The following is a 25,817-nucleotide window of genomic DNA, read 5'->3' on the forward strand; positions in this document are numbered from 1 at the left end:
ATATTTTTTGAAAATTAGGAACTGACATCAATATAGAGCAGACTAATTTTAATGTGCTGATAGTTAATATCTAAAACAACAAATGCCAGCAGGTAGCCACTTGCCTTAGCATAAGTTTAAAATCCTATATTGTAAGACGTTACCATACCTTTCCTTCACTGAGTTGCACATGCAGGGCTTTTGTGGGGCTTCTGACATCTCTTCTGCTGTCTTCAACCTGTACCCCAACAGCACTCACAACTCCAGGACCATATGCAAAGGCCTCTTCAGCAGGACCAGAAAACTCCTTCATGAGACTTTGGTCCTCAACACCAATCAAAGCTAGTAAAGAATTACAATGTGAAATACTTTAAGACACGCAAAGGATAAGACATTAAAAAAATATTTTCCTCTTATGGAGATAAACAGCATATAATTAAGAGGCAGGATACTGGTTAAGGTCTGAAAACACGAATTTGCAAAATAAATCCATGGTTAAACTACACCTAGGCTTGCACTTAACTATTAACCTAAAGTTTAGTAGTTCAAACCCACCCAGGAGCATCATGGAAAGTCTACAACCAAGAAAATACCATAGAATAGTTCTATTCAGTGGTACATGGGGTTGCCAAGAGTTGGAATCAACTTGGTGAAAACATGTAAAACTGCAAACTTGCAAATCCTAAATTTTTTAAGACTATTATCTGATCATGGCATTGGTCAATAGGAGGAGCTCTAAGATCAGCTGAAACACCAGTTGGAACGAAAACTTAAAAGCAGTAGTTTAATTCTCTAGGTCTCTTTGGTCTTGCCTAAACTTGCTCATGAATATATTTACTGAAAAATTACTTATAAAATTATATGATTAATTTCCTAGGTTCCTTTCACCTTCTACAGTCCCCAACAGATGGACAAGAACAAGTATCATGTTGAAATTTTATCTCACTGTAGACCAAGCCAAAAGTGCGTTGACCTCAAGAAGGAATTTCCTGTATACAGAGGATTGTACTGACATCATTTGTCTGGCTGCACGCCACTAAGAAAGAAACCCTGTTAATACAGAGGCCATTGGGACTCAACTCTCCTGAAGGGCAGGGGCTATATACCACATGGAACTTGGGAGGGGCCAAGAACTTCTAACCTGTGGGTCACAAGGCACTTTTTGAGCTAAAGCTCTTCCTTTGCCAATTCTGCTCTTTTTTACCAAATATCTGGCTCATGCTTTGTTCACTTCCCTTAAATGCCAGGAGCCTGAATTTTTCTCTTCCCCTAATAACCCTAAAATTCTCTTGCTTTTCGAAAGTCCATACATCACATTATATTGAGCATTACAATCAATTCTTTTAATAAGTATATTTTCCTTATATAATATATAAGAATTGGGAAATAGATTTATGTGCATATATTTATAGAGTATTAAGGTAGCACATGGACATTTGGCCAACACTCAAGTACTCGCTACATGCAAGAACACTTTGTTCTATTAAACTGGCATTCCGTAACGCTCACCACCTTCCTGACACAATCTCTGAAGACAAAGTGGGCGCATAAGCAAATGTAGCGAACAAAGCTGATGAAGCCTGCCTATCAAAAGATATAGCATTTAGGGTCTTAAAGACTTGAAGGTAAAGGAGCAGCCATCTAGCTCAGAAGCTAAGAAGCCCACATGGAAGAAGCATACCAGCCAGTGTGATCATGAAGTGCTGAAGAGATCAGGTATCAGACATCAAAGAACAACAACAACAAAAATCATATCATTGTGTGCTCACCTCCCCGCTACAATCACTGAAGACAAATGGGTGTATAAGCAAATATGGTGAAGAAAACTGATGGTGCCCGGCTGTCAAAAGATATAGCATCTGGGGACTTAAAGGGCTGAAGGTAAACAAGCGGCCATCTAGCTCAGAAGCAATGAAGCCCACATGGAAGAAGCACACCAGCCTGGTGTGATCACAAGGTGTCAAAGGGATCAGGTATCAGGCATCAAAGAACAAAAAATCTTATTGTGAATGAGGGGGAGTGCAGAGTGGGGACCCAAAGCCCATCTGTAGGCAACTGGACATCCCCTTACCAAAGGGTTGTGGGCAGGAGATGAGCCAGTCAGGGTACAGGGTACAGCAACAATGAAACATACAACTTTCCTCTAGTTCCTAAATGTTACCTCCCCACCCCACTATAATGATTCCAATTCTACCTTACAAATCTGACTAGACCAGAGGATGTACACTGGTACAGATAGGAATTGGAAACACAGGGAATCCAGGGCTGGTGATCCCTTCAGGACCAGTGATGAGAGTGGTGATACTGGGAGGGTGGAGAGAGGGTGGGGTAGAGAGGAGGAACCGATTACAGGGATCTACATAAAACCTCCTGCCTGGGGGATGGACGACAGAAAAGTGGGTGAAGGGAGACATCAGACAGTGTAAGACATGACATAATAATAATTTATAAATTATCCAGGGTTCATGAGGAAGGGAGGAGCAAAAAGGAAAGGGGGAAAATGAGGAGCTGATGCCGGGGGCTTACGTGGAGAGCAAATATTTTGAGAATGATGAGAGTTAACAAATGTACAAATGTGCTTTATATAGTTGATGTATGGATGGAATGTGATAAGAGTTGTATGAGCCACCAATAAAATGATTTAAAAATTTTTTTTAAATAAGTATATTTTCCTGGGGTTTTTTTTAACCTTTTTGAGATTTTATTGTTTTCCTTTCAAAGTATATGGCTATGAAAAACTGGTGACTAATTACAATTTCTAAAACCCAACACACACACACACACACACACACACACACGCTTTGTTAAAAAATTATATCAAAAATGAGAAAATCTGACCTAGACATGTTTTTAAGGGTAATATTACTGGAATTTTAATATCAAATTAAAATTTAATGAAGCTAACAAAATGCTGACCTGGCAGTTTTGTTTTGTTTTTTTCAATCATCTTATTGGGGGCTCGCTCTTACAACTCTTTATCACAATCCATACATATATCCACTTTGTCAAACACATCTGTACATGTTATCTTTTCCAAAATATTTTCTTTCTACATGAGCCCTGGCATCAGCTCATTCCCCCCACTCACCCTCCCCCATGCCCCCTTGATAATTTATAAATTATTTTTTCTTTGTATTGCATGTCTTCCACCGACAGCTGTCTGCTTTCAACCACTTTCCTGCTGTTCGTCCTCCTGGCATGGGGACCATACATCAATCATTGTGATCAGTTCCACCTTACTCCTCCCACGCACACCCCGCAAACCTTACCCTCCCTCCTATTATCACACATCCCCTTATTGGTCTTCAGTGGTTTATCTGTTATGGATTCCCTGTGTTCCAAGCTCTTTTCTGTACCCATATACATGTTCTGGTCTAGCCAGATTTGAAAGGTAGAATTGGGATCATGATAGTGGGGGGAAGGAAGCATTAAAGAACTAGAGGAAAGTTTTATGTTTCATCAGTGTTACACTGTACCCTGACTGGCTCATCTCCTCCCCAAATCCCTTCTGTAAGGGGAAGTCCAGTTGCCTACAGATGGGCTTTGGGTGTCCACTGCACAATCCCCCTCATTCACAATGATAGGGTTTTTTTGTTCTTTGATGCCTAGTAACCTGATCCCTTCAACACCTCATGATCACACAGGCTGGTGTGCTTCCTTCCATGTGGGCTTTGTTGCTTCTCAGCACGATGGATGCTTGCTTGTTTTCAAGCCTTGAAAACCCCAGACGCTGCAACATCAGCTTTCTTCACCACATTTGCTTACACACCCGCTTTGTCTTCAGCGATCGTGTCGGCAAGTTGATCATCATGGAATGCCAGTTTAATAGAACAGAATGTTCATTTGTAGAGGGAGTATTTCAGTAGATGTCCAATGTTCATCTGCTACCTTAATACTAAACCTATAAATATATGCACATAGATCTATTTCCCCATCATCATATATAAATTTACACATGTGCATGCCTTTATTTAGACCTCTATAAATGCCCTTTGCCTCCTACTTTTTTCCTCTATTTCCTTTGACTTTTCTCTTGTCCCACTATCATGCTCAGCCTTCATTTGGGTTTCAGTAATTCTTCTTGGTTACACTGCCCTTGATCAAGCCCTACCAGGCCTCTTACACCCTCATACACAACAATTTTAGATCACTTGTTGTTCCCTTCACCCTGGGTTTGTTAACAAGACTTCCTTCCTTCCCCCGCCTCCTTCTCCCATGTTCCCTTGGAACTGTCAGTCCTATTGTTTTCTCCTCCAGATGGTTTATTCCACCTATCTTATCTAGATAGACCTGCAGATAATAATATGCACAAAAACAGGGCAAAACAAACCAAAAAAAGAAAAAGCTGTAAATAGTTCAAGGTCTGTTTGTGGACCTTTAGGGATGTGTTCTGGCCAAGCCATGGGGTGCCACACCCTGGGTCCAAAGTCTATTTTTGGTATTCCCTGAGGACTTCCTTGCTGTGCTCCCCTTGATTTTCTGTTGCATGCCCTAAGTGTTTTGCCTCAGTGTGGTGGAGTTAGATTGGGCGCAATTCCCACACCGTGTCTCCAGTGTTGTCCCCTGTAGGGCTATGGGTCAGTGATGAATGCTGTGTCTCATAGTGGGGCTTGCCTTATGGTCCTCTCTGTTCACGGGCTGCTCTGAGAGGGGCTATCGTCCTCCGCGCTTGGTGGGTGCTCTACTGTCTCTTCCTCCCCCTTCGATTTCTCCTGTGTGCGCTGATCAAACATGTCCCTCTCCCTGAGTTGTAGCGTCAGTGCTCTGAAGTGAATTCTTTGCGGGGTGGCGGGCTGTCCACTTAGTTGAGAGTGGGGCCGGCGCATCAGACCACTCTATTGGTTCCTGGCTTCATGCTGGTATGTTGCATTCGTGTCTTGGAGCACCAGATTGAAGTCTGGTCTCTCTTTCCCTGTGGAGATATAAACAATACCCTCCCCTTGGGTGAGTTAGTGCCCTGTTCAGACACTATCTTTTGAAAGCCAGGCACCATCAGCTTTCTTCACGCTATTTGCTTATGCACCCACTTTGTCTTCAGCAATCATGTCAGAGAAGGTGAACATCAAAGAGTGCAGTGTTAGTAGAACAAATTGTTCTTTCGTTGAGGGAGTACTTGAGTGGAGGCCCAATGTCCATCTGTTACCGTAATACTTTATAAATATGTGCACATAGCGCTATTCCCATCATGGTATGTAAATATATTTACATATATACATGCCTATATTTAGACCTCTATAACTGCCCTATGCCTCCTAGTTCTTTCCTCCATTTCCTCTTACTTTCCTCCTGTCCCACTATCACGTTTAGCCTTCATTCCGGTTTTGGTAATTCCTCTTGGCTACACTGCCCTTGATAGAACCGCCCCCAGCCCCGCAAGCATCCTATGCCCTCCTCGCCATCACTTATTCTTCCCTTGTCTCTGAGTTTTTTGGCAGCCCCCCTCTTTTCCCCTCATCTCTCCCTTCACCGTGTACCCCCAGAACTGCCATTCCCATTGTTCTCTCGTCTGGATTGTTCATCTTGCCTATCTTGTCCAGATGGACATACTTAAGACAATAATACGTGCAAAAACAAAGCATATCAAAGCATAACGAAAAAGACAAAAAAATAAATCAACAACAGCTAATAAAACAAAACAAGCAAAAAATAAATTAAAAACAAAAAGACCCGGCAGTCTTAACATGTATTCATTTCATTTTGCAACGTTTGTGTGTTTTTGAAGCTAACAAATTTTTTTCAGCCAATACAGATCTCCCACACTCTTGAGAACTTTGTAAGGCCATATACTTGGTCCATAATACCAAATGACTAATCTCCTACCAAGGAGAGACCACCATCATATTTACCTGTACTAGTTCTCTTCAGCTTCCCCTACCCTATTATAACACCTGACTTTTTAAAAAGGTAACACTGATTGTGTGCCATTGAGTGAGCTTGCTCACTGTAGAGCAGTGGTTCTCAACCTTCCTAATGCCGCAACGCTTAACAGTTCCTCATGTTGTGGTGACCCCCCCAACCATAAAATTATTCCCGTTCCTATTTCACAACTATAACTTTGCTACTGTTATGAATTGGATGACCCCTGTGAAAGGGTCGTCAATCCCCAAAGGGGTCACGACCCACAGGTTGAGAACCGCTGCTCTGGAGTTCACCCTTCAGTGTTTCCTACAGCGCCTAGAATAGAAAGGCCCTGCATGACTCGAGCCGAGCCCATCTATACCCTCCCCTGATCTCCACGCAGCTGTCTTATGCTCATCTTTAAAGCCATAGTTCAAGGGTTCTTCGGCCCTCCTTTCCTGGTAAGACTATTTAACAATGCCCTGACTTATTGTATTTCCTGGCTATCATCCATCCCTAATGGCATAAGCATTTTAGCTGCGAGTTCTCTCAAACATTTGATTTGCCTCCTTCTTTTGGTTTGACTGTGTACTTTGGTTTTAGGTGTACTAGATATAGACTTAATCACTTGGCCTTTAGATATTAGATTGATTTTTACTTTACATGTAATACTAGATTGTTATAAGTTGCCAAGCTTTAAAGTGAGAGTTAGAAATTAATCTAACTAATTCTATATTTTAAAAGTAAACAGGAAAAAAGAAAAACATGACACCTGTCAGTAAATGGGGAGCTCAGGGAAGACTGAAGCTCAGTACCAGGTTACAGCCTGGTTTTGCGCTGGGGAAGGAGAAAGCAAGCCCTAATCAAAGAGCCCCCTGGCTGGCTGGTCATCCATTAGCAATGAAAAGCCTATTTTTCACAATAATACAATTATCCTTTTGTAGACTTGCTCATCTGATGAATTCGTGTCCGAAACACAGAGGAGAAAAAAGAATGGGTTACTGTGCCATGTTTGCTGCACTGACTTGGGAAATTCATTGTTTTCAGAAATGGGCTTCCTCTAACCCACCGCCCTAACTGCCCATACAAGATGGCCGGCTTCCTTAAGCACAGTTCATACATCTCAAGGAAAAGGCACTGGTTTGCTGTGCATTTTAGATGCTAAAATGCACAGTATTAAGAACTACAGATCCTCATAGCTCAAAACCAGACAGTATTCCAGAAACCAGTAATGACTTCTTTCTCTCAGGACACCAAAAAGGGACTACATCAAGGCTTATGACATGGGCTGGCATATTTTTGATATTTGTTAGGAAAAGGTAATGAGACACAGACATGAGAAAGGGTATCTGTTTATTTCCCTTCAAAACTCTATAAAATTACAAACTTGCAAATAATTAAAATTATAACAGATAAATGATTCAAATGTACACCATAGTTCTCCATTAGAAATCTATAGTGTGATGACAAAATAATAATTTATGAATTATGAAGGGTTCATGAGGGAGGGGGGAGGGAGTGGGGAAGGAGGAGGAAAATGAGCAGCCGATATTAAGGGCTCAAATAGAAGGCAAATGTTTTGAGAAGGATGAGGGCAACAAATGTACATATGTGCTTGACGCAATGGATGTATGTATGGATTGTGATAAGAATTGTACAAGCCCCTAATAATGATTAAAAAAAAATCTATAGTGTAGTTATGTGTAAAATGAACCCTTGGGAGTTATGAAAGTTATTCATATATTGGGACCTTGGGAGAGCTTCAGTGGGAGCTTTTTGAACTGATGAATGAGAAAGGTTAAAGACTCCAGAACCATTTTTAATGTACTTACTTCCATCCAGACTCCTGGACCCCCGCTTGCTAGAGGTACGCTCAAAATGGGGAGCAGGCCTGTCAATGAGGATGCTGGCCTGGCGGGTCTGGGCTTGGGTGCGGCCACTGTAGCGAAACTTGGACCCTAAGGTCAAGAACTTGGCCTTTGGTGGCTGCTCTGGAGACACAAGCCTGGAAGGAGGGCAGAAAACAAGGGATAAAATTAGATTTTATGTTGTTTGGGTTTTTCTTTAAACTTAAGATACACAAGTATCTTAATATCTCATTTTAGCAAGCATGTTGACCCAATTTTTTAAAATGCTGTTAATGAAAAAGACCGTTTATAAACCTTGTTATGAATTTAATTATTAACCGCCACCCCCACCCCACCTGGAACAGCAGTATCCCCTGCTTTTCAAAAGTTTGCTGAAATGCTGCTAATGAAAAAGACTGTTTATAAACCTTGTTATGGATTTAATTATTAACCCCCCACCAGGAAAAGCAGTATACCCCGCTTTTCAAGTTCGCTTTATGTCACATCATTTTTAAGAAAGTCCTATAATAGTGGTGTTTTCACTAACTGAAAGAAATACGAAGAAGATTTTTACTTGGGGGGAAAAATGTTGAAAAGCAAAACAGGTATTCAGCATTTGGCTTGTAGCAAGCCCTCTGAGAGGTAGCATATGTTATAAACAATGTCATGGAAAAGCTGTGTAAGTTGTTGAATGGGAAGCCAATCTGGTCTGCACACTTTCACCCAAGCAATAATGTAAGAAAAAGCAGCAGCAGGCACCAAGTGCCCTGCCTGGGGTGTTGGTGTCCCTGAGTTCCTTCCCTGAAGCTGTCAGAGTTTGGGGCTGCTTCTCTCAACATGATATACCAATGGAGCATTTTTACATGTTACTTGGTATTATTTAGGAAGTTATTTGGGGATCTGGAAACAACTCAAAAATGTTTCCCATATAAACTTCACCGGGTGAACTGAACTCAACCCCCAGACACACTTGTACCTGAGGACTTAAGCCAGAAAATAAATGATGTCTGAAGGAAGCAGAAGACAGCTGTACCAAGAGTGGTGTACTGTTGGCTGGTGAAAAACAAGTTCTTGCTACATCAAGGCCCTGTTGGCTGTATTCAGATACATTATTATCCTGGCAAGCCTGTGACGGCCATTCTGTTATATTCTGCTTATACTTGTTTCTATTAGGGTGTATCTCAGAGGTGCTTCGCCATTGGGGCTCAGCCTCTTGAAGGTGTGTTATTTGTTTCTCAGTAAATGAAATCCAGGGACATTGAGCCTATAGGGACAGCAAATATAGCAAGGGTTTGGAGGGAAGGGGGCTATAGCGGGTGTGGGTGATAAGAGAGACGTGATGTCAAGAAGTCCAGAAAGGAAAAGTATGTTTTAGAATCTGATTATGGAAGGAATTATACAATTACGTTTAACATGATTGAACCAGGGAATATGACATATGCTAATTCCCAAGTTACAGCCAAAAACAAAAGCTTGGATCCAAGAATGGGTTTGGGGCTTGCACTATACCTTAGCTCCAATTTAATAATCGGTTTTTACAGCATGGCCCTACTCACCTTCATGAAATGATCACAGAATAGAAGGATGCTAAAGCCAAGTATGGTGAAGAAAGCAGATGGTGTCCAGCTACCAATCAGAATAGTGTCTGGGTTCTTAAAAGCTTATTTTCGAACAAGGAGCCATCTAAGCAAGGAGTCAACTAATTTCACATGGAAGAAGCACACCAGCTTGTGTGATTCAAAGGTGACAATTACAAAACTCGAATACGGTGAGGAGAAAAGCATCCGAGCTAAAATTATGAACACCCAGTTTGTGGAGGGCTAGGAGGGACAGTGGGAGCCCAAACTCATCTGCACCGTATCTAGTCAGACTGAGAAGCTGGCAGATCCGCTCTCGCCACAGGCAAGTCTGGAACAGCCTTACGATCAGGCAGAGACCACTGTAATCCTGATTAGGCTGGATCGAACTTGAAACTTGGCCAGTTGACCTCCCTGTAAACACGACCTTAATTTGTCTGGGTGCAAGTATCTCTTACAGGTTTCATGACAGAAATTTCTTCCCTGCACTTCTGAATGTTGCTGGGGTTCTTTTCCTTCTTATGTATTATTTATACTTTTGTCCTTGTGATTTTATCACCACCTTAGTGTAATTTTGTGTTTTACTGTTTTCTCTTGGGTCTCCGAGCTGTAAAGCACAGGAGGAGTGGGTGCATAATGAAAGTAACTGATACAAGAGGATACTGGGAATACAAGGGTGGAGGGTGGGTGACAGGGAGGGAAAGGGACTAGCAGCAGTAAATAATGAAGGGGGAAGGGAGCACTAGAACAGATTGGTTACATAACTCATCTTAGAGGCTATGTACCCATGGGGTGGGGTACACTCTAAAATTGATGTGGTAATGATTGTACAACTCTCCTGGATATGATTGAACTATCGATTGTATGATATGTAAAACACATGCTAATAAAATGGTTGGGGGGGTGATAAATTGAAATGAAAAGTTTCCCATATAAATTAACGGTCACTGCTCCCATGCTTGAGGAGATTTGGGTTTAGGTTTCACAGGAAAACTTTACTTGGGGATAGAGAGGGAAACTCTGTGTGTCTAAGACCTAACCTATATACCTGTGGTTATGATCCCCTTTGGGAATGTACTGTCTTCCTCTAATAAGGATGGATTAGCGTACGGGTATCTTGAGTTAAGTCTCTTCTGAGAGATGAGATATAAACCTGCTGAGGAGAGAAGAGACTGGGCAGGGGGGAGAATATCACTAAGAGCAGAAGCTCAAAGAGACAAAGACCTTCCCCTGTAGGGTAAACTGGAGGGAGAGCCTTCCCCTAAAGCCAGAACCTTAAACTTGCACTTCTAGCCTCCTAAACTGTACGAATAAATCTGTTTGTTACAACTGCCCTTTTATAGTGTTTCTGTTAAAGAGGAGAAATAAATAAAATATCCTCTACATACACAGAGCTTTATGATGGTGATAAGAGGAATACATCCATAGTGTTGTATTCAAGAGTAATATGGTTTTTTTTATTTCGTTCTGTTGTGCACAGGGCGGCTATGAATTGGACCATACTCAATGGCACCCAATGACAACAAAATGCTTTTCTCAAACTGAGCAAAAGAACAGCTGTTCGCAATATGTATTAGAGGTTATTTATAGTCACTTTAATCACGTATATAAACATGTATGTCTAAATTCTTGTTCTTAGTTCTAAGTGCCAAGGAAGAATCCATTACCATTACTGATTAATATTTATGTCTATTTCTTCTGGGAAGGGCACATCCAACTTGAGAATGTTTCATCAAATGATTCTTTCCCATGAAGAAGACAACACAGAGTGGGTCTGTTGATATGACTAACATCCTCTCTGGCCAGTGTAATCGTACTGCTTCAGCCATGGGTTCATGAAAAAGGAACTCAACTTTTTTTTTTTTTTTAGGAACTCAACTTTTCTTGATGTCAAATACTTCCAGACTGATGTAAAAGCATGTTTTTAATAAATGAGCCAATGCTGCCTGGAATTCAATTGGAAAAGTTTCGCATTGTTTGATGAAGAGTTGGCAAAATGTCTTTAAAAATAATCATCTTAGAGTTGAAGTAGAACATATTAAATAGAAAGACCATTTTAATCAAGAATTCCAGGACATGGAGAATCTCTCCAACGCTTTCTCTACTTCTCCAAGTAAATGTTTTCTTAAAGAGTTCTCTACCATTTTAAGAATGTCTGCTGAATTCCTTCTGCTTCACAGTACATACTGAGAACTGAGTTAAGTCAAGGTGAAGGTGCATGTGTTAAATACAAAAGTGGAGGCCCTCTATCAACTCAGATCCTCAAATGAATGACTGTGCGAACTATCACTCCAGATGATACAGCAGTGTGTGCAGAACTCAACAGAAAGAAGACTCAATAGCATCTGGCTTTCTTGACATGTATATTCACCTAGAGCACTGTACATGTTTCTTGGTAACATTTCTTGGCTTCCAATAGTTTCCAAGGAAACATAAGTGATGCTGCTCAAAAAGTTCAATAGGATGATGGCCAGCACCTCAGATTATTGATTGGGAAATCTGCATTTCTTAGAGTGCTAGAATAGTACAAACTTAAGAGGCATACTTATCCATACTTGGGGAATCTCTCTTTTCTAGAGCAGTGGAGGAAAATGAGGTGAAAAAGGTTAAATGGCTCTGCATACTTATCATGAGCAATCGAGGCAGGACAATGGAAAGACTTTGTCTTACATACTTTGGACATGCTATCAGGAGGGACTTGCAGAACGACATCATAGTTGCTAGGTTTGAGGGGCAACAAAATAGAGGCAGGCTCTCAAAGAGACAGATTAATGCCATGGCTGCACAGGTATGGGCTCAAGCACAATTATGAGGATGGCACACAACGAACCAACTCGATGACACTAAACAACACAGCCAACAACCACTCTCAGAAGAAAGATGAGACTTTCTATTCCCATAAAGATTTACAGGGTCAAAACCCAATAGGGGCAGCTGTACTCTGCCCTATAGGGTCACTACAAGTCAAAAATTGACTATGGCAGTGGGTTTGGTTTTTGGTTGTCTCCTAACATTGGGCAACTCTATACAGGATGTCTTGAGAAACGGTTTAAAAGCAAAGATATCACTTTGCAGGTAAGGGGACCTAACCCCGAGCCAGGGTACTTTTAATCACCTCACGTGAAAGCTGGACAAGGGGCAAAGAAGACCAGAAAAAAAACTGATACATTTAAAATTAGTGTTGACTAATAATATTGAATAACTATGGGGAAATGAACCAATCCATCTTGAAGCAAGTACAATTAGAATGTTCCTTAGAAGTGATGGCGTCAAGACTTTATCTCACACATTTAAGACTTGTTATTAGGAGGGCCCAGGCCCCAGAAAAGGACATCACACTTGGCAGAGGTCAGTAATAAAGAAGAAGATGGATTGACACAGTACTGCAACCAGGGCTCAAACACAGCAATTGTGAGGATGGTGCAGGCATGTGTAGTGTATCATTATGTTGTACGTAGGGTCAAGACTCGACGGCACCTAAGAAGAACCTCGCCTCATGGCCTGAGTATGTGTTTCTCTATCTACCAATCCTGCCACATGTGCTCTAAACATACTCTCTTATAAAAGCAGTGACCTGGTACTTACATACAATGGAATATTATTCAGTCAGAAGGAAAATTTTAAGTCTTGATACACGCTAAAATGTGTACGGAGCTTAAGTATTTTCTGCTGAGTGAATTAAGGCAATCACAAATGTACAAATATTGTTAAGGCCTCACCTATATAAAAAGACAAGAAAAGGCAATGCATAGAGATGACTTAGTTGTTACCAGGGGTAAGAGGGAGGGAGAGAGATTTTCAGTGATGGCAATATTACAATGACTATGGGTAGAGTTGAACAGAAACTATTTCCATTGCTGTCAATTAAGTTGCACACAAATAAAAGCTGAATTGGAAAAAGCTGTACATATGTATACTTACAATGACACCCCACCACCACCACCACCACTAAAAAAAAAAAAAAGAGTAGCTGCTGAGGCAGCTTATGCATAACCAAAGTCTCCTTGCAGAGTCAGCGTCATGGTTTCATGGGATATCCCAGTTAACTGCCTTAATGATGTGTTTAGTGCTTCTGTTCTACCTTCTTATTTGCTATATACTGCCTGGGATTTTAAAACCCTACAAGTGGCCATCCAAAACACAACCGTTGGTCTCAATCTGCCTAGAGAAACAGAGGAAAAAGGAGCCAGGAATAAGAGAAAGGCATGGAACAATGAAGGAACCTGGTGGAGTACTGGGTTACCAACTCTGAGCTGCGAACCACAACATCTTCAGTGTAGGGACAGAGATTAGGTTTTCTACTCACATAAAGATATCAACTCGGTAACTTTGAATTTGGTTTTAGTTTCACAGTATAATAGATTACACTTTGGACTGCTAACCTCAAGGTCAGCAGTTTGAAACCACAAGCTGCTATGAGGAAAAGGAATGAGGCTTTCTACTCCCATAAAGATTTATAATCTCAAACACCGACGTGGGCACTCTGAGATAAAATGTACTTACTACTTGGCAGTAAATGAGAAATGAATGGGTATGGCTAATTGCCTCTATAAACAATTGGTTCCTTTGCCCTAGGACCAGAAGAGAATGGTGCTTGTCTATCATGATTAAACAAAAGGGAGAAAATACTGGATAGAATTTCAATCTTCATTTACTTCAAACTTTATGAAGTCATGAAGGATACATAGACCTCTAAAACTACTGCCATGAGATTATCTTTATATTTTAAACCAAAAATATTGCCTAAAGTCATCTTAAAAGTGCACAACAGTGTAGTTTAACTAGTCCGGAGGCCCTGCCTTGTGTGTGGTGCTCTTCCACTGTGCATATCTACATGGCATCAAATTGGCAACAGCAACCTGGGAGATCAGACAAGAAATCTAGGGGTCAGTGAGCTTATGCTCACTGTGTGAGTAGTGAGGGAGGACTCACTCAGAAAGGGTGAGAACAGTTGTGCAACTCAAAGAACGCAATCAATGCTACTCAATTGTGCATGTACAAGCTCTTACACCCAGGTGTGTTTTTCTGTGTGTAGTCTCAACAACAAAATTAAATCTTGAAAGAGAAAGCAAGCAGTGATCTAGACAGGGTTATGGATCATAAGCAAGCCCATCAATGTAGTGAGAGTAAGAAACACTCATTCTCTTTAAAACATGATTGCCCAGTCAGCATTTACCTTTATTGTCTTCTCAGGAAATATTCTGCCCTTGGGTTTCAGAGACTAAATCTGTAAGGGAGTAGAAAATCTCGTCTTTCTCCAGGGGAGCAGCTGGTGGCTTTCGAACTACTGATCTTGTTGTTAATAACCCAACACACAACCCACTACATGCATTCTGGGCCTCTGTAACTACTGGGGGTTGAAAAACACAACTCTAAAAAACACCTCAGAGGAGAACCGTGCATTCACTACTGAGACAGTTTATTGTGCCAGCCTGGCCGATAAACACAAGTGGGATTAATTGAAGGGCTGAGAGATAAATGGCTTGGTGGGCCTCGCCTTTCTTGTCTCTCGCTCTTTGATCATCGGACCAGTGTGCGGCTGCCTTGCTTGTTCTGTGCCTCAACTTACAGGCTACACTACCTGTGGGACGTCTAGCCGGTGAACTGTGTCACTGTAAGTTGAGGTCCCTGTAAGACATCTCTGGAGCTGGGGACTGGCGGTTGGTGACCTGGCTGACAGTTGGTGACCTGCCTTGTGATTGGCTGCTGTGCTGACATAGCCTAGCTCTTTCTATAAATAGAGGAAGATCTGGCAGCAGACTAGACTTGAAGGACTACTAGTGTCTCACAACTCACTCTCACGGGAGTGAGTTGCACTGAGCCATTTGTAGTGCTTTATAATTTAACTGTTCATTTCTTGTATTATATATTCATCTGTATATGATTTAACAGTTCATTTCTTGTTACATATCTAGTTATCTTTATAAATAAATATAATAAATTATCAGCAATTTGGTTTTATCTCTCTAGAGAACCCTGTCTAACACAACTACCTCACAGGGCTTCTCTAGAAACAAATTGAAAATCAAAAACAAGAACTACTGATGCCTGTGTTTGGGTATTACAAAAATTACAAAAGGGCAAATAGATTGATATTTAAGGTTTAATTTTCTTATTTAACATTAATGAACTTACAAGGAAAGAAGATTATGAAATTATTCACGCTTGAGAAAACCATTTTTCAAACTATGAAAACCTTCTATCATGTTTGTTTTTTAACTTTAATTTTGAGAAATGATTTCATAGAACTCCGTGTGGTGCTATTATAGGTCCTATGTAGGTCTAAAAAAACAAATGAAAAAAAACCCGATTACTTCCAACAAGCAGATTCTGCCTCATAGTGGTGGCATGACAACACAGGGTAGAACTGTCCCTGTGGGTTTCTGAGATTATAACCCTTGTGGGAGTAGAAAGTTTCATCTTTCTCCTGCGGAAACGCTAGTGGTTTAAAACTACTGACCATGCTCTTTGCAGCTCAACATGTAACCACTATGACACCAACCAGCTTTTATACAGCTGGTGCTCAATAAATACTGGCTCCCTCACTACTATGCTTTGTAAAGATGCTTGAATCTAAGTAGGTAAAATGTCCAACACATGTACACATGTTCATCTTGCAGTGTCCTCTTTCTCAGTGTTAGAAGGTCACAGTATTTAGGAATTCCTTGAGTTCTCCTGTGCTAGATTTTGGAGGAATAAAGTTGGGTCCTAAGCTCTACAACTACTGATGCTGAAATTTTCAGCAGCAAAGACTACTACTGAGTATGACAGTCTTAAGTTAATAAAATATAAAGCAACCTCACTGATATAAGCAGGCATGTTTTTAATAGTGAAGTTTTCTTTTTTGATCACGAAGTGATTGTGAAGGAGGTTCGCAGCGGCAAAGCCTGGGAAAGCCTATGACGCCAAGCAAATGTGGAAGTCTAGGAGAGAAGAATTCTATATGCCATGATTCTTTAACCGAATTTCTTTTTCGTTAAGGTAATGGGCAGAAAATTGGTTGTTAAACACATCTCAGAATAGTTATCTAAATATGCACTCTATGAAAGACATCTTAAAAGAAATTCTGGATCTAAGAAATACAAGAAAATACTGTAAAGGCAACACAATGTATTAAGTACTAGATGAACGATTTCATTTCAAAATGGAATGAAATACACTCTTGCTTGACTAGAGCTGGTGACCATGTACTCAAGACATTTGTCTGATGACAAATGATTAAGAAATTAAGTTGCAATTAAATAAAAATTGCAGCCAATTAAGGAAAAAGGACAAAACGGGCTTTGGCTTTCTGTTTTTGCTTTTTTTTGTTTTTTGTTTTTTTCTAAAAAGGATGTTAACTCATTCCGAAAACTCCCGGCCGTGAAGTCAGTTCTGACTCACAGCAGCCATAGACACGGAGCGTAACTGCCACTGCGGGTTTCCGAGACTTAAATAGTTCTCCCTCGGGGTAGCTCATGGTTTTCAGTTGCTGACCTGTGGTCAGCAGCCCAACCTGTAACCAACCACTACAGCACCAGGCTCACAAAACACAGGCCAAGCTATAAGGGGCAGGGCACAATCATTTCAAGTTCATGCAACAAGTATTCCCTTCCGTAACGATCTTTGCAGTCCATGCCACAACAACCTGCCATTACAGCACGTATCTTCCAAAGAATTTCTCCAAAACCACTTCAAGACACTTGTCACTTCAGTCTGGGTAGTTATGACACTACCAAAAGGGGGCAGCCTTTGTAGATGGGGTATTAAAGGATTGCAGTAAGATGAGCAAAGTACGCTGGCCACATTTTATTAAGAAGTGGAATATTTTAATTTGGTGAAAATCCTGTCATTAAAATAAAAAACATTAAGGTTCCTCTATGGAAAATGAAAGGATAATTTAAGGAAAACTTGCACACATCAATTACGAACGTGAACCATACAGCTAACTGGGCTGGCGCAGGTTTCTCTGCGAGGCCAGCTGGAAACAGCTCACTTGGAATGACTCCTGCTTCTACAATGCCGGGTCTAAGTGGCAGTGTTAACACCAAGCTGGAAGATTTCCTGTCAACTTCTTAGTTGCACACAAACAAAATGAAAGCACTGAGAAATTCTAGATGGTGCATATTCGATAAATACCGTCAAGCCATACAGCATAGTCGGGGTACACTTGTGAGCACCAGGAGCCATAGTACCACCCGAGTTTGAATCTCAACCAGTTACTAACAGAATGATCATGAGCACACATCTTAGCTGCATTCTTGCTCAATTTCTCCAGACAGAAAGTGAGGATAATGGCATCTGCTATAATCTAAGGTATGTTTTAGTAAAGATTAAAATTAATACATGGAGAGGGCTTACCAAAGGTGGTAGGTAGGCTCAATCCAAGGATCAAGAAAGGATAACAATTTTAATATGTTCTTGTTCCAGTATCAGTCTAGCTGATGGCTTATCAAGTTATAGAAAGATGTGTTTATTTTTTAAGAGGCTGCTGAAGTCTTCTGAAGTCATTGCACCTTTTGTGATAAATCAGAACAATACCCGCTGCTGATTCTATGAACTCCGCAGATAAACTAGGACTTGCCCTTTATGGAATAGATTCATTGTCTTAGCTCACTCAGAAGCAAAGTTATATCTAACTTAACACAGTGCCTTTGTTAGTCATTTCCCCCAAAGGAAAACCCTGACCTACGTGGTGTTGAGTTAGTGGTAGTCCACAAAAGGTAAAAGGGGGGCCTGAGGCTTTTGCGAGGTGAACACACATCTCAAATTCCTGCAAGTAAAGGATGGAAGGGAAGGCAGCCGTTTAGAATCAGCACTGGGTCTCAGCCTCTGCTAGGGACCTGACTGCCTTGCTTCTAAACAAGCACTTTCCCCACGAGCATCAGCTTCCTGGGCTGTGGGAGCTACAGCTGAGAGGGAGTAACAGAAAGCAACTGGCTCCTGTCTGACCGCAGTAATCAGCAGTGATCATCTCCAAAATTCGTATTGCTTTTATTATTATTATTATTACTTGACAGGGCACCTGCTGTCAATCTGGCCTACACATGTGTAACTTAGCTCGTGAGTGTTAGCTACTAGCTTTCTCTAAGGCAGGTTCATGCTGTCTTTAGGAGAAATTTCTCATGGCTTTTCGAGAAAAACTGCAATCCTTTCCTGGGTTTACTTCATCAGTTTAAGTCAGGTAGAGTCAGTGTGCTTCATGAGTTGCTTTTCTCCCCCTAAAACTTAAGTGTTAAAAGTCTTAAAAATAGATATTTGTCAACTTCAAAGAGGAGTCATTTTGCCAGCTGATATTTCCCCATAAAAACAAAATACTGTGGTTCTAGCCTAAGAATGACAATGATAATAATCCAAGTAAGGAGGAGGAGATTGATGACGGCCATTAGCATATCCTAGAAATGGTCCTAGGTTGTTTCAGATGTGTTATCTCATTGCATTTTTAAAACCATCCTATAAAGTAGATACTCTTCTTACCACTAAATGAATGAAAAAAGTGAGACCCAGGAAAGCTGAGTAACTTTTGCACAGCCACACACCTAGCATGTGTGGCTAGACATAAGGACTAGACAGACCTAAGAGGGAGAGCAAACACTTGAAGAGTAAGGGGCTACCTGTGCGTTATACAAGACGACATGACGGAAAAAAAGGGCAGAAATGAAGATAAGCAAACTACAAGAATGTCTTTGCAGGAAGACATGAAAGGAGACAGGACACAAGTGAAGATTGGTGAGACCAAGGAGATCGTCTGTTGGAGTCGATCAACACTGCACTGGTTTTGTCACCAGAAGAAGGCCAAGGTAGCCACTGAAGAGCACCTAACTGACAACGCTGACTCTTGTCTGAGGCATGAAATAGAGATCAACAAAGGAACCACCATCTTCTCCTCGAAGCAGGAGAAACATGAAAGAATGGGAAGGGGTGGGGAGCAGGGGAGTAATATTTAATTGTGGGGCACGAAGAAAATGTACATGAATCCAAGCGCGCCCATGACCCACCACATCTAGTATCGTGTAACCGCACAATGAACGGCATCTGCGAGCAGAGGTAGTGATGGAGAGGAACCTCAAGGTCACGGAGGCTTCAAACAGGGAAGGGTGTAAAAGAACTTTCTGGTGGCAGCGAGGACCTGAGCTGACGTTGGAAGGGATATTTTTATGGTAGCACTAATTCAAAACTATGCTATTGAATTATTAAAAAATAACTATATCATGATATTTGTCCTATTTCAGGCATGTCTTAGTAGCACAGGTGGTAACAGAAGTGGTGAGGTCAGAGCACAACACTAATCTTTGTCTAAGGGTTGGGCAAATGGGCAGACCAGAGAGGACTCCCGCTGGCTTGAGATGGGAGGTAAGCCAGGAAAGAACTAGTGAGAGCACCTGCTGAGTATGTGATGTGAATTACAGTGGGGAAAAAATAAATAAAGGTTCCAGGGATGTGGTGACAGGAGGAGAGGGGGGCTATAGTTAGAAAATGTTATCTTAGACCACTGTTCTGAGTGATGACAAGGCGTGGCCAGGGCAGCGGAAAGACACAAGAGGGAGCAAAAGACAGAGGAGCTCTGGCACCATGGAGAGTGAACCACCAAAAAGCCAGGATGTTGGTGCACCTGTCACACTACCCACGACCACCTCTTAATACTTGCTGTGTGCTGCAGGGCTGAGTTCTGCTCACAGAGACCTTACATGACAGAGAATAGCTGTCCATAGACTTTTCTAGGCTATAAGCTTTATGGGAGCAGATCATCTGGTCAGTTCTCTGGAGCAGCTGGTGGGTTCAAATAGCTGCCCTACTGGTTTGCAGCTGAGTGCATAGCATTTGTTTGACCCGAGTTCCTAGTACATCAGAAAACCCACTGCCACAGAGTTGAATCCCACCTCATAGCAAGGGTTTTGGAGGGTTTTTGAAACTGTAAATCTTTACAGAAGCAGCAGCCTCATCTTTCTTCCAAGGAGGGGCTGTGGACACCACTGACCTTGACATTAGCAGCCCAATGCCTAACCTACAGTGCCTACCAAAGCTCTCCTTCCCTAACATGGACAGGATATTACTAGCAATTTACTTAAGCTTTTGACTCAAAGATACCTGTAGAAAGTATGATGCTCCACGCACACTTTCCATAGCCTTTTAGCAGCCCGGTGCTTTGGTAGTTTGAATCCAATGGTACTCTCAAACTGCTCCAGCTGGAATAAATTCACAAAACAAATAAACATATTTGGTGGGTTCAAGGCTAGTGAAAAACACAAACCACACATTTATTTCTGTAAGACGTAACTCTTCTTAAAAAGGTAAATATTACAATATGCAATTCTGTAGAGGCTCACAATGCTAATTTTTATGAGTCGATTTTCTTTTCTAAGAAGAGCAAGAAACATCTAAATCAGTATCTATCAATGTTCAGTAAACAAATTTCATCTTCCTCTTTGATTTTGGTCACATACTAGATCCAACAAGAAAAACGTTGTGTGCATTTTCTAGTGTCTCTTTTCTACAGAAAGCTTGGTGGTGGTTTATTTTTTAACATGAAGAATATATAAGCAGGCATAAATTATCAAGAATTTTGAGTTCTTTCTTTTTACCAGGAAAGTAAGGAACCGGTTAATTTGCTTAAAGTGCAGTGGGAAAGAATTCAATGTTTCCCTAATTCAGCCCACAAAGGGTGAAACCCTGACAACTGACACCCGGACGAGCTGGGGATGAAGCAAGTGCTTACCTCTGCCGGCCTCACTTTAATGTAGAAGTTGCTGCGTTTATAGGAAATTTTCAAGATTTTCGGCCAAGCAAAACGGTTGATTCTCAGCCTGTCCTTGTAAATGAGGAGTCCATTAGCACACACACCCAGCTTGATGTCCACACCCTCAGAGTCCTGCCAGGAAGAATCATGTGGTAGTGGTCAGAAATGTGAACATTATAGCCTTCAGGAAGCCATCTCCCTCAAACTATGACCAGGAACACCAATTTCATGGGCTTGAATTTAAATTTTAGTGACAGCAAGAGAGCTACTTAGAAACAGGACATACACACATCTCAAATCTACTCATTTTCAAGAAAGAAAATGATTTTCCAATGAGTTACAGCAGTATGACTGTGGCAGCCAATATTCTTCAAAAGGCACATGAATGAGTTATCAACAAATGCTGCTCTAAGAGCTGAGGAGGAAGAAAGGAAATGAGATTAGGAGATTCTGCAGCTATGGGTGATAAAACAGGGCTTGCTGGAGCCTAGTCCAGCCCTCGGGGACAGTCCCTTGGCCTACTCTAAGGCACATCTAGCCATTCTGCTTTAGTAAACCAAGTCAGACGAATTGTGCTACTTAACTGTAAAAATTATGCTATACTGTGACATACCAGTCTTTCAGTGAAAATGCCTTGCCCACGCTGACAAAGTGGAAAGTTCTGAACCCTTCCCGGCATCTGATCGAGAACACAGAGTTGACATCCAACTGCTTGGGAGAGCACATTTCAATGGCCTGCAGTCTGTGCGTGAACTGGACAAGAGCTAACTGGCTTATTTGGGCTTGGTAACTACCTAGAATGATTACTAACCTGGTATTTAAAAAACCCAATGGGCAGACAAAAATAATTGTAAACCATTGTTTTTCAGGGGAGAATTAGATCTCATTCAAGACATTTAAAATGTAATAATATTACCAGAAATATCCATACTTTCAGACATCATTAGCAACATGGAACAAATTCTTACAACCAATGAACCACCATATTTAGTCTAAATCCAAATTGAATAAAAGCAAACAAGGTGTTAATCAACTTATTTCTGAGAAAAATTGAACACAATTCTATTTGTGTTTTTAAAATAATAATGGCAAAGCTCATTAACGCCAATTGCTTTTGCTGCTGTGTTACCTGAACATTCATGTGCACCTGCTCGGGTTTGGAGGGGGAAAAACTTATACGTGTGTGCACGCACGCACACACACACACAAACACACACATGAAGTGCATTATTTACTCTTCTCTGGTAGCCATAATTCTCTCTAGGAAAAGAATTAAAAGCTGAGGTGAGGCAGCCACAGCCCAAGCAACCTGGCACCAGACCCAGAGAGTACGTGCCAAACTACCACTGGCATGGTGACAGGGAGCAAGACCAAAGATCGCAGGAGATGGTCATGTTCTGACCACAAGTGAGAAGATAAGCCTAATCTGAAACACTGAACAAAAGCCCTCTGGTCTAAAGCAAGTTTAGACAGGACACTGAGACTATTTTATGTCAATCAACATAACCTGGATTCAAACAAATTGGTTCATTTTGCATAGTTCCACATATTGTTTTAAAATTATCAGTGTTTATATAAATAGAAGTTATAAATAAATGGCAGGAAGTGAAAGGGACAAAATATGTTCTCCATATTTACCGTCTGCTGTTTAGAAATAAAGTCAGAAAAATAAATTAATACAAAGATGAGCCCTTCTCTGTCTTGTGTTCTGCCCCCAAGAAGTTGCCACACATGGGTAGCAAGAGAATCCCATTAACCACTGGCTTCTTTATAAGGCTTGATTGAGTTCAGTCTCTATAAAGTCCTCGCAGATCAAAAGGCACAGAGTGAGGGAAGGAACAGCATTTAACACCCAGAATTCCTCCCTGTGAGTCAACACCAGGCTTACTGATACCCCCACCCACACATACACACACACCCAGTAATGGTTCCATCCAAGACCACTTTCTCCTCTCTTTGACAACTATTTTCTCTACTCACCACTTCTCAAATTAGTGAGAGTAAGAAGGGAATCACAGCACACAGCACATGAATCCTAGTATTCAACTCTCCCCAACTTAAATTAATATCTTATCAAGAACACTGTTAAAAGTATCTAATCTTAAGACAGTGAAAAATGGCACAAAATTATAAACTACAAGTAATTTTATTTTAAATTGCTACCAGTATTCTTTTTAATAAACTACAAATATCTTAGCAAATATTATCCAATGAGTCTATAAGAAAATAAACTGAACGATGCTGCTGGAGGTGGGGTGTCTGTTGTTTTGGTTTTTTAAGTGTTCTGATCTTAAGTACACACAAAGAACTCAGAGCTCATATAAGACCTGTAACAGTACAAGGTTTTAACATGCAATGTTAAAAATGAGAGTCTAGAAATCTTTCAGGATTGCCAGGTCAGAATTGTCTTCTAATTTATCTATAAATTTATCTAAAAATTAGCCAGCAAAAAATTGGTGTGTGTTAAGAGAAGCAGCGACAAGCCAGGCCATCGGAGACGTATCTTGTCAAGTTCATCCTTTCCTCCTCCCCTTATTACCCATGCCAGACCCCATCATATAACAAAAACAAGGCGACCAGCAGTGCCCTTAGGGCAGTCAGCCTCGGACCACAATAGGTTCTTATCAGAAAATGATAGGCAGATGGGACTGATTAACCACTCAGCCCTAAGCAAGTCTCTTTCCGCATTGTTTTACACAACTGAAAAAGAGAAACATTGACACCTTAAGTGAAATGGTTCATGTGAATGGATTTTCAAAAATTAATTGAGTTACAGCAGTCCCTACTCATTAAAAATTAAGCCAACGAAAAGTATTAACGGACATGGAAAACTATCTATATCAATTGTCTGAAATGAAACAAAGTATGAACAAAGTAACCTCACAAACTGATACTCAAAGAGTAGAAGCCCATTTTCAAAAGTCTGAAGTGAGATGTGATAGGTAAAAGTCCCAACTAATTCAAAATAAAGAATAAACTGACAAAAATTTTAAGGAATGCTCTATTAGATAAAAACTCTTTAAAAAGGAAAAGCATGGAAGACAAGCTCTCAAAAACTAGAAAAGGAAGGGGCTGAACTGAAATGTTAGTTATGTTTGTGTGCGTAAGGAAATTTTAAGTGGCTTTTATAGTCTTGTCTTGTTTACTTCTCTTGATTTTTATAAGGTGAACATAAATTTTTACAGTAATGGAAAATATTTAATGACTACAGAAAAACGTGTTTTGCAAAATGAAGTACTGTCAGTAAAACCAAAGGGTGGGGGGGACGCTATCTTGAATGGGGACTGCCTAGAGCTATGTCAAATATTGTAATCAGGACTTCCTATGCTACATTCTAGGGGACAAGAAGAACAAAGGTGACAGAGAACAGGTGGTTCTTCCACCAATATTAATCACCAAAGATAAGAGTATAGAGAACCAGCCTCAAGTGAGGTGAGTAGCTTTTCCCTCTCAACATGAACTAAGCTATTGAGAAACTGGAGCCCTCTCAGAACTCTGGGTGGGACTGGAGCAATGTCTCCTCCACTGTTCCGTGTACAGTACCTTGGCACGATGCAGGTCAACACCATACATGGAGAGCCTCTTTGCATTTTCTAGGAATTGAGAATCTGCTTGTGCTGGAGATAAGCCCCTAAGAATCAAAAGAAGCAATGTTGTTATTATTCACATGTAGCCAAACTGGGGGACTGGGGCATATCACTATGCAGAGTTGGAACTGGAGGGAGTAACCCAGCTACATTTACAGACAAGTAGGAATCCAGTTAGAAGACTCCACTGTTAATCTCCGGTCGTTTTTCCCTTGAGATCCTCTAATTGTTGATGGCAAGGAGGCATACCTCCTCCCACTTTACTCTGCTAGTCCTAAATTTCCCCACTGGGAGGAAAAGCCACAGCAATAAATAAGAGGCACAACATTAGTTAACTGAGAATAAAACAACAAGCTCTCACTGTTCTAAAACAAATCCAGAGTCCTAAATGTTGTTTTCCACTAGGCCTGCTCAAATGAAGATCAGAATTACTGGTCCTTCAATTCACAGCATGATGGCACATACTGAATTCTGTCCATACTACGATGATTTTGAAAGTTTAATATGGTATTCAAGTAATCTATGTAATTCTTAGCTAAGATGACAGGCAGTCTTCTGTGGATAGTGTAACCACCTGAAATGTTTGAATTACATCCCTACACCTATCCTTATCTATATTTCGGATACAAATTCTGGTGCCTCATCATCCATCTTCCCAGGCTTTCTTATAAAATATGGTAATGCAAAAAGCAAGAGGCAGAATAAGCAAATGCCAAGCAATCTGTTGGTATGTTTACTGTGTGGGTGAGTATACTTGCATGCAGTTTAGAGTGCCTCCACCGGCAGGAGTGGGAGAAAGGAAAGGAGGTTTCCTCCTAGGAAAAGTAGACATTAATAAAAACACTTATTCTCACGAGCACAGTCATAAACACAATGAAAGGACGGCTCCGGGTGCCATAATGTCTTTATTAGTACCAGGAAAAAAAATGGACAATCCCATACACTATGCTCAAATGTCTGCGATCACAGCAACATTCCAGCATCACAGGAACACATGCACATGGCCACCACAGCTCGTCAAACGGACAGACAAGTGGTGGGCTATTGGGAGTAACTGTCATCAAAGTCAATTCCAAATCAACATGAGTCCATGTGAACAGTGTATAATTGCTCCGTAGGATTTTACAGCTGTGATAATTCAAAAGTAAAGAGCACGCCTATCTTCGTTCTGGTATACAGTCTGCAGTGGTGGGTTAGAACTAATAAGCTTTTGATTAGCAGGTGGGCCCGTAAGCAGCTGTACCACCTAAGTACTCCCAGCAAATGCTATAAG

The 25,817-nt window shown here is 41.0% G+C and overlaps 1 protein-coding gene across 1 annotated transcript in view; it reads right to left on the bottom strand.

Moving 5' to 3' along the window:
• EPB41L2 (erythrocyte membrane protein band 4.1 like 2) overlaps positions 1 to 25,817 on the bottom strand; it is a 235,655-nt gene that overhangs the window by 45,322 nt on the left and 164,516 nt on the right. Inside the window, exons 8-12 of the mRNA XM_030886731.2 lie at positions 24,501 to 24,588; positions 20,937 to 21,089; positions 20,309 to 20,406; positions 7,650 to 7,822; positions 149 to 321 (exon numbers count right to left, since the gene is read on the bottom strand). Of these exons, the coding sequence (XP_030742591.1) occupies positions 149 to 321; positions 7,650 to 7,822; positions 20,309 to 20,406; positions 20,937 to 21,089; positions 24,501 to 24,588 (685 nt within the window). The remainder of the gene's footprint in view (positions 1 to 148; positions 322 to 7,649; positions 7,823 to 20,308; positions 20,407 to 20,936; positions 21,090 to 24,500; positions 24,589 to 25,817) is intronic.

This window comes from Echinops telfairi, unplaced genomic scaffold (genome assembly GCF_000313985.2).
Source record: "Echinops telfairi isolate 266 unplaced genomic scaffold, ASM31398v2 ScPeMD7_3533;HRSCAF=4204_0, whole genome shotgun sequence".
Taxonomy (NCBI): domain Eukaryota; kingdom Metazoa; phylum Chordata; class Mammalia; order Afrosoricida; family Tenrecidae; genus Echinops; species Echinops telfairi.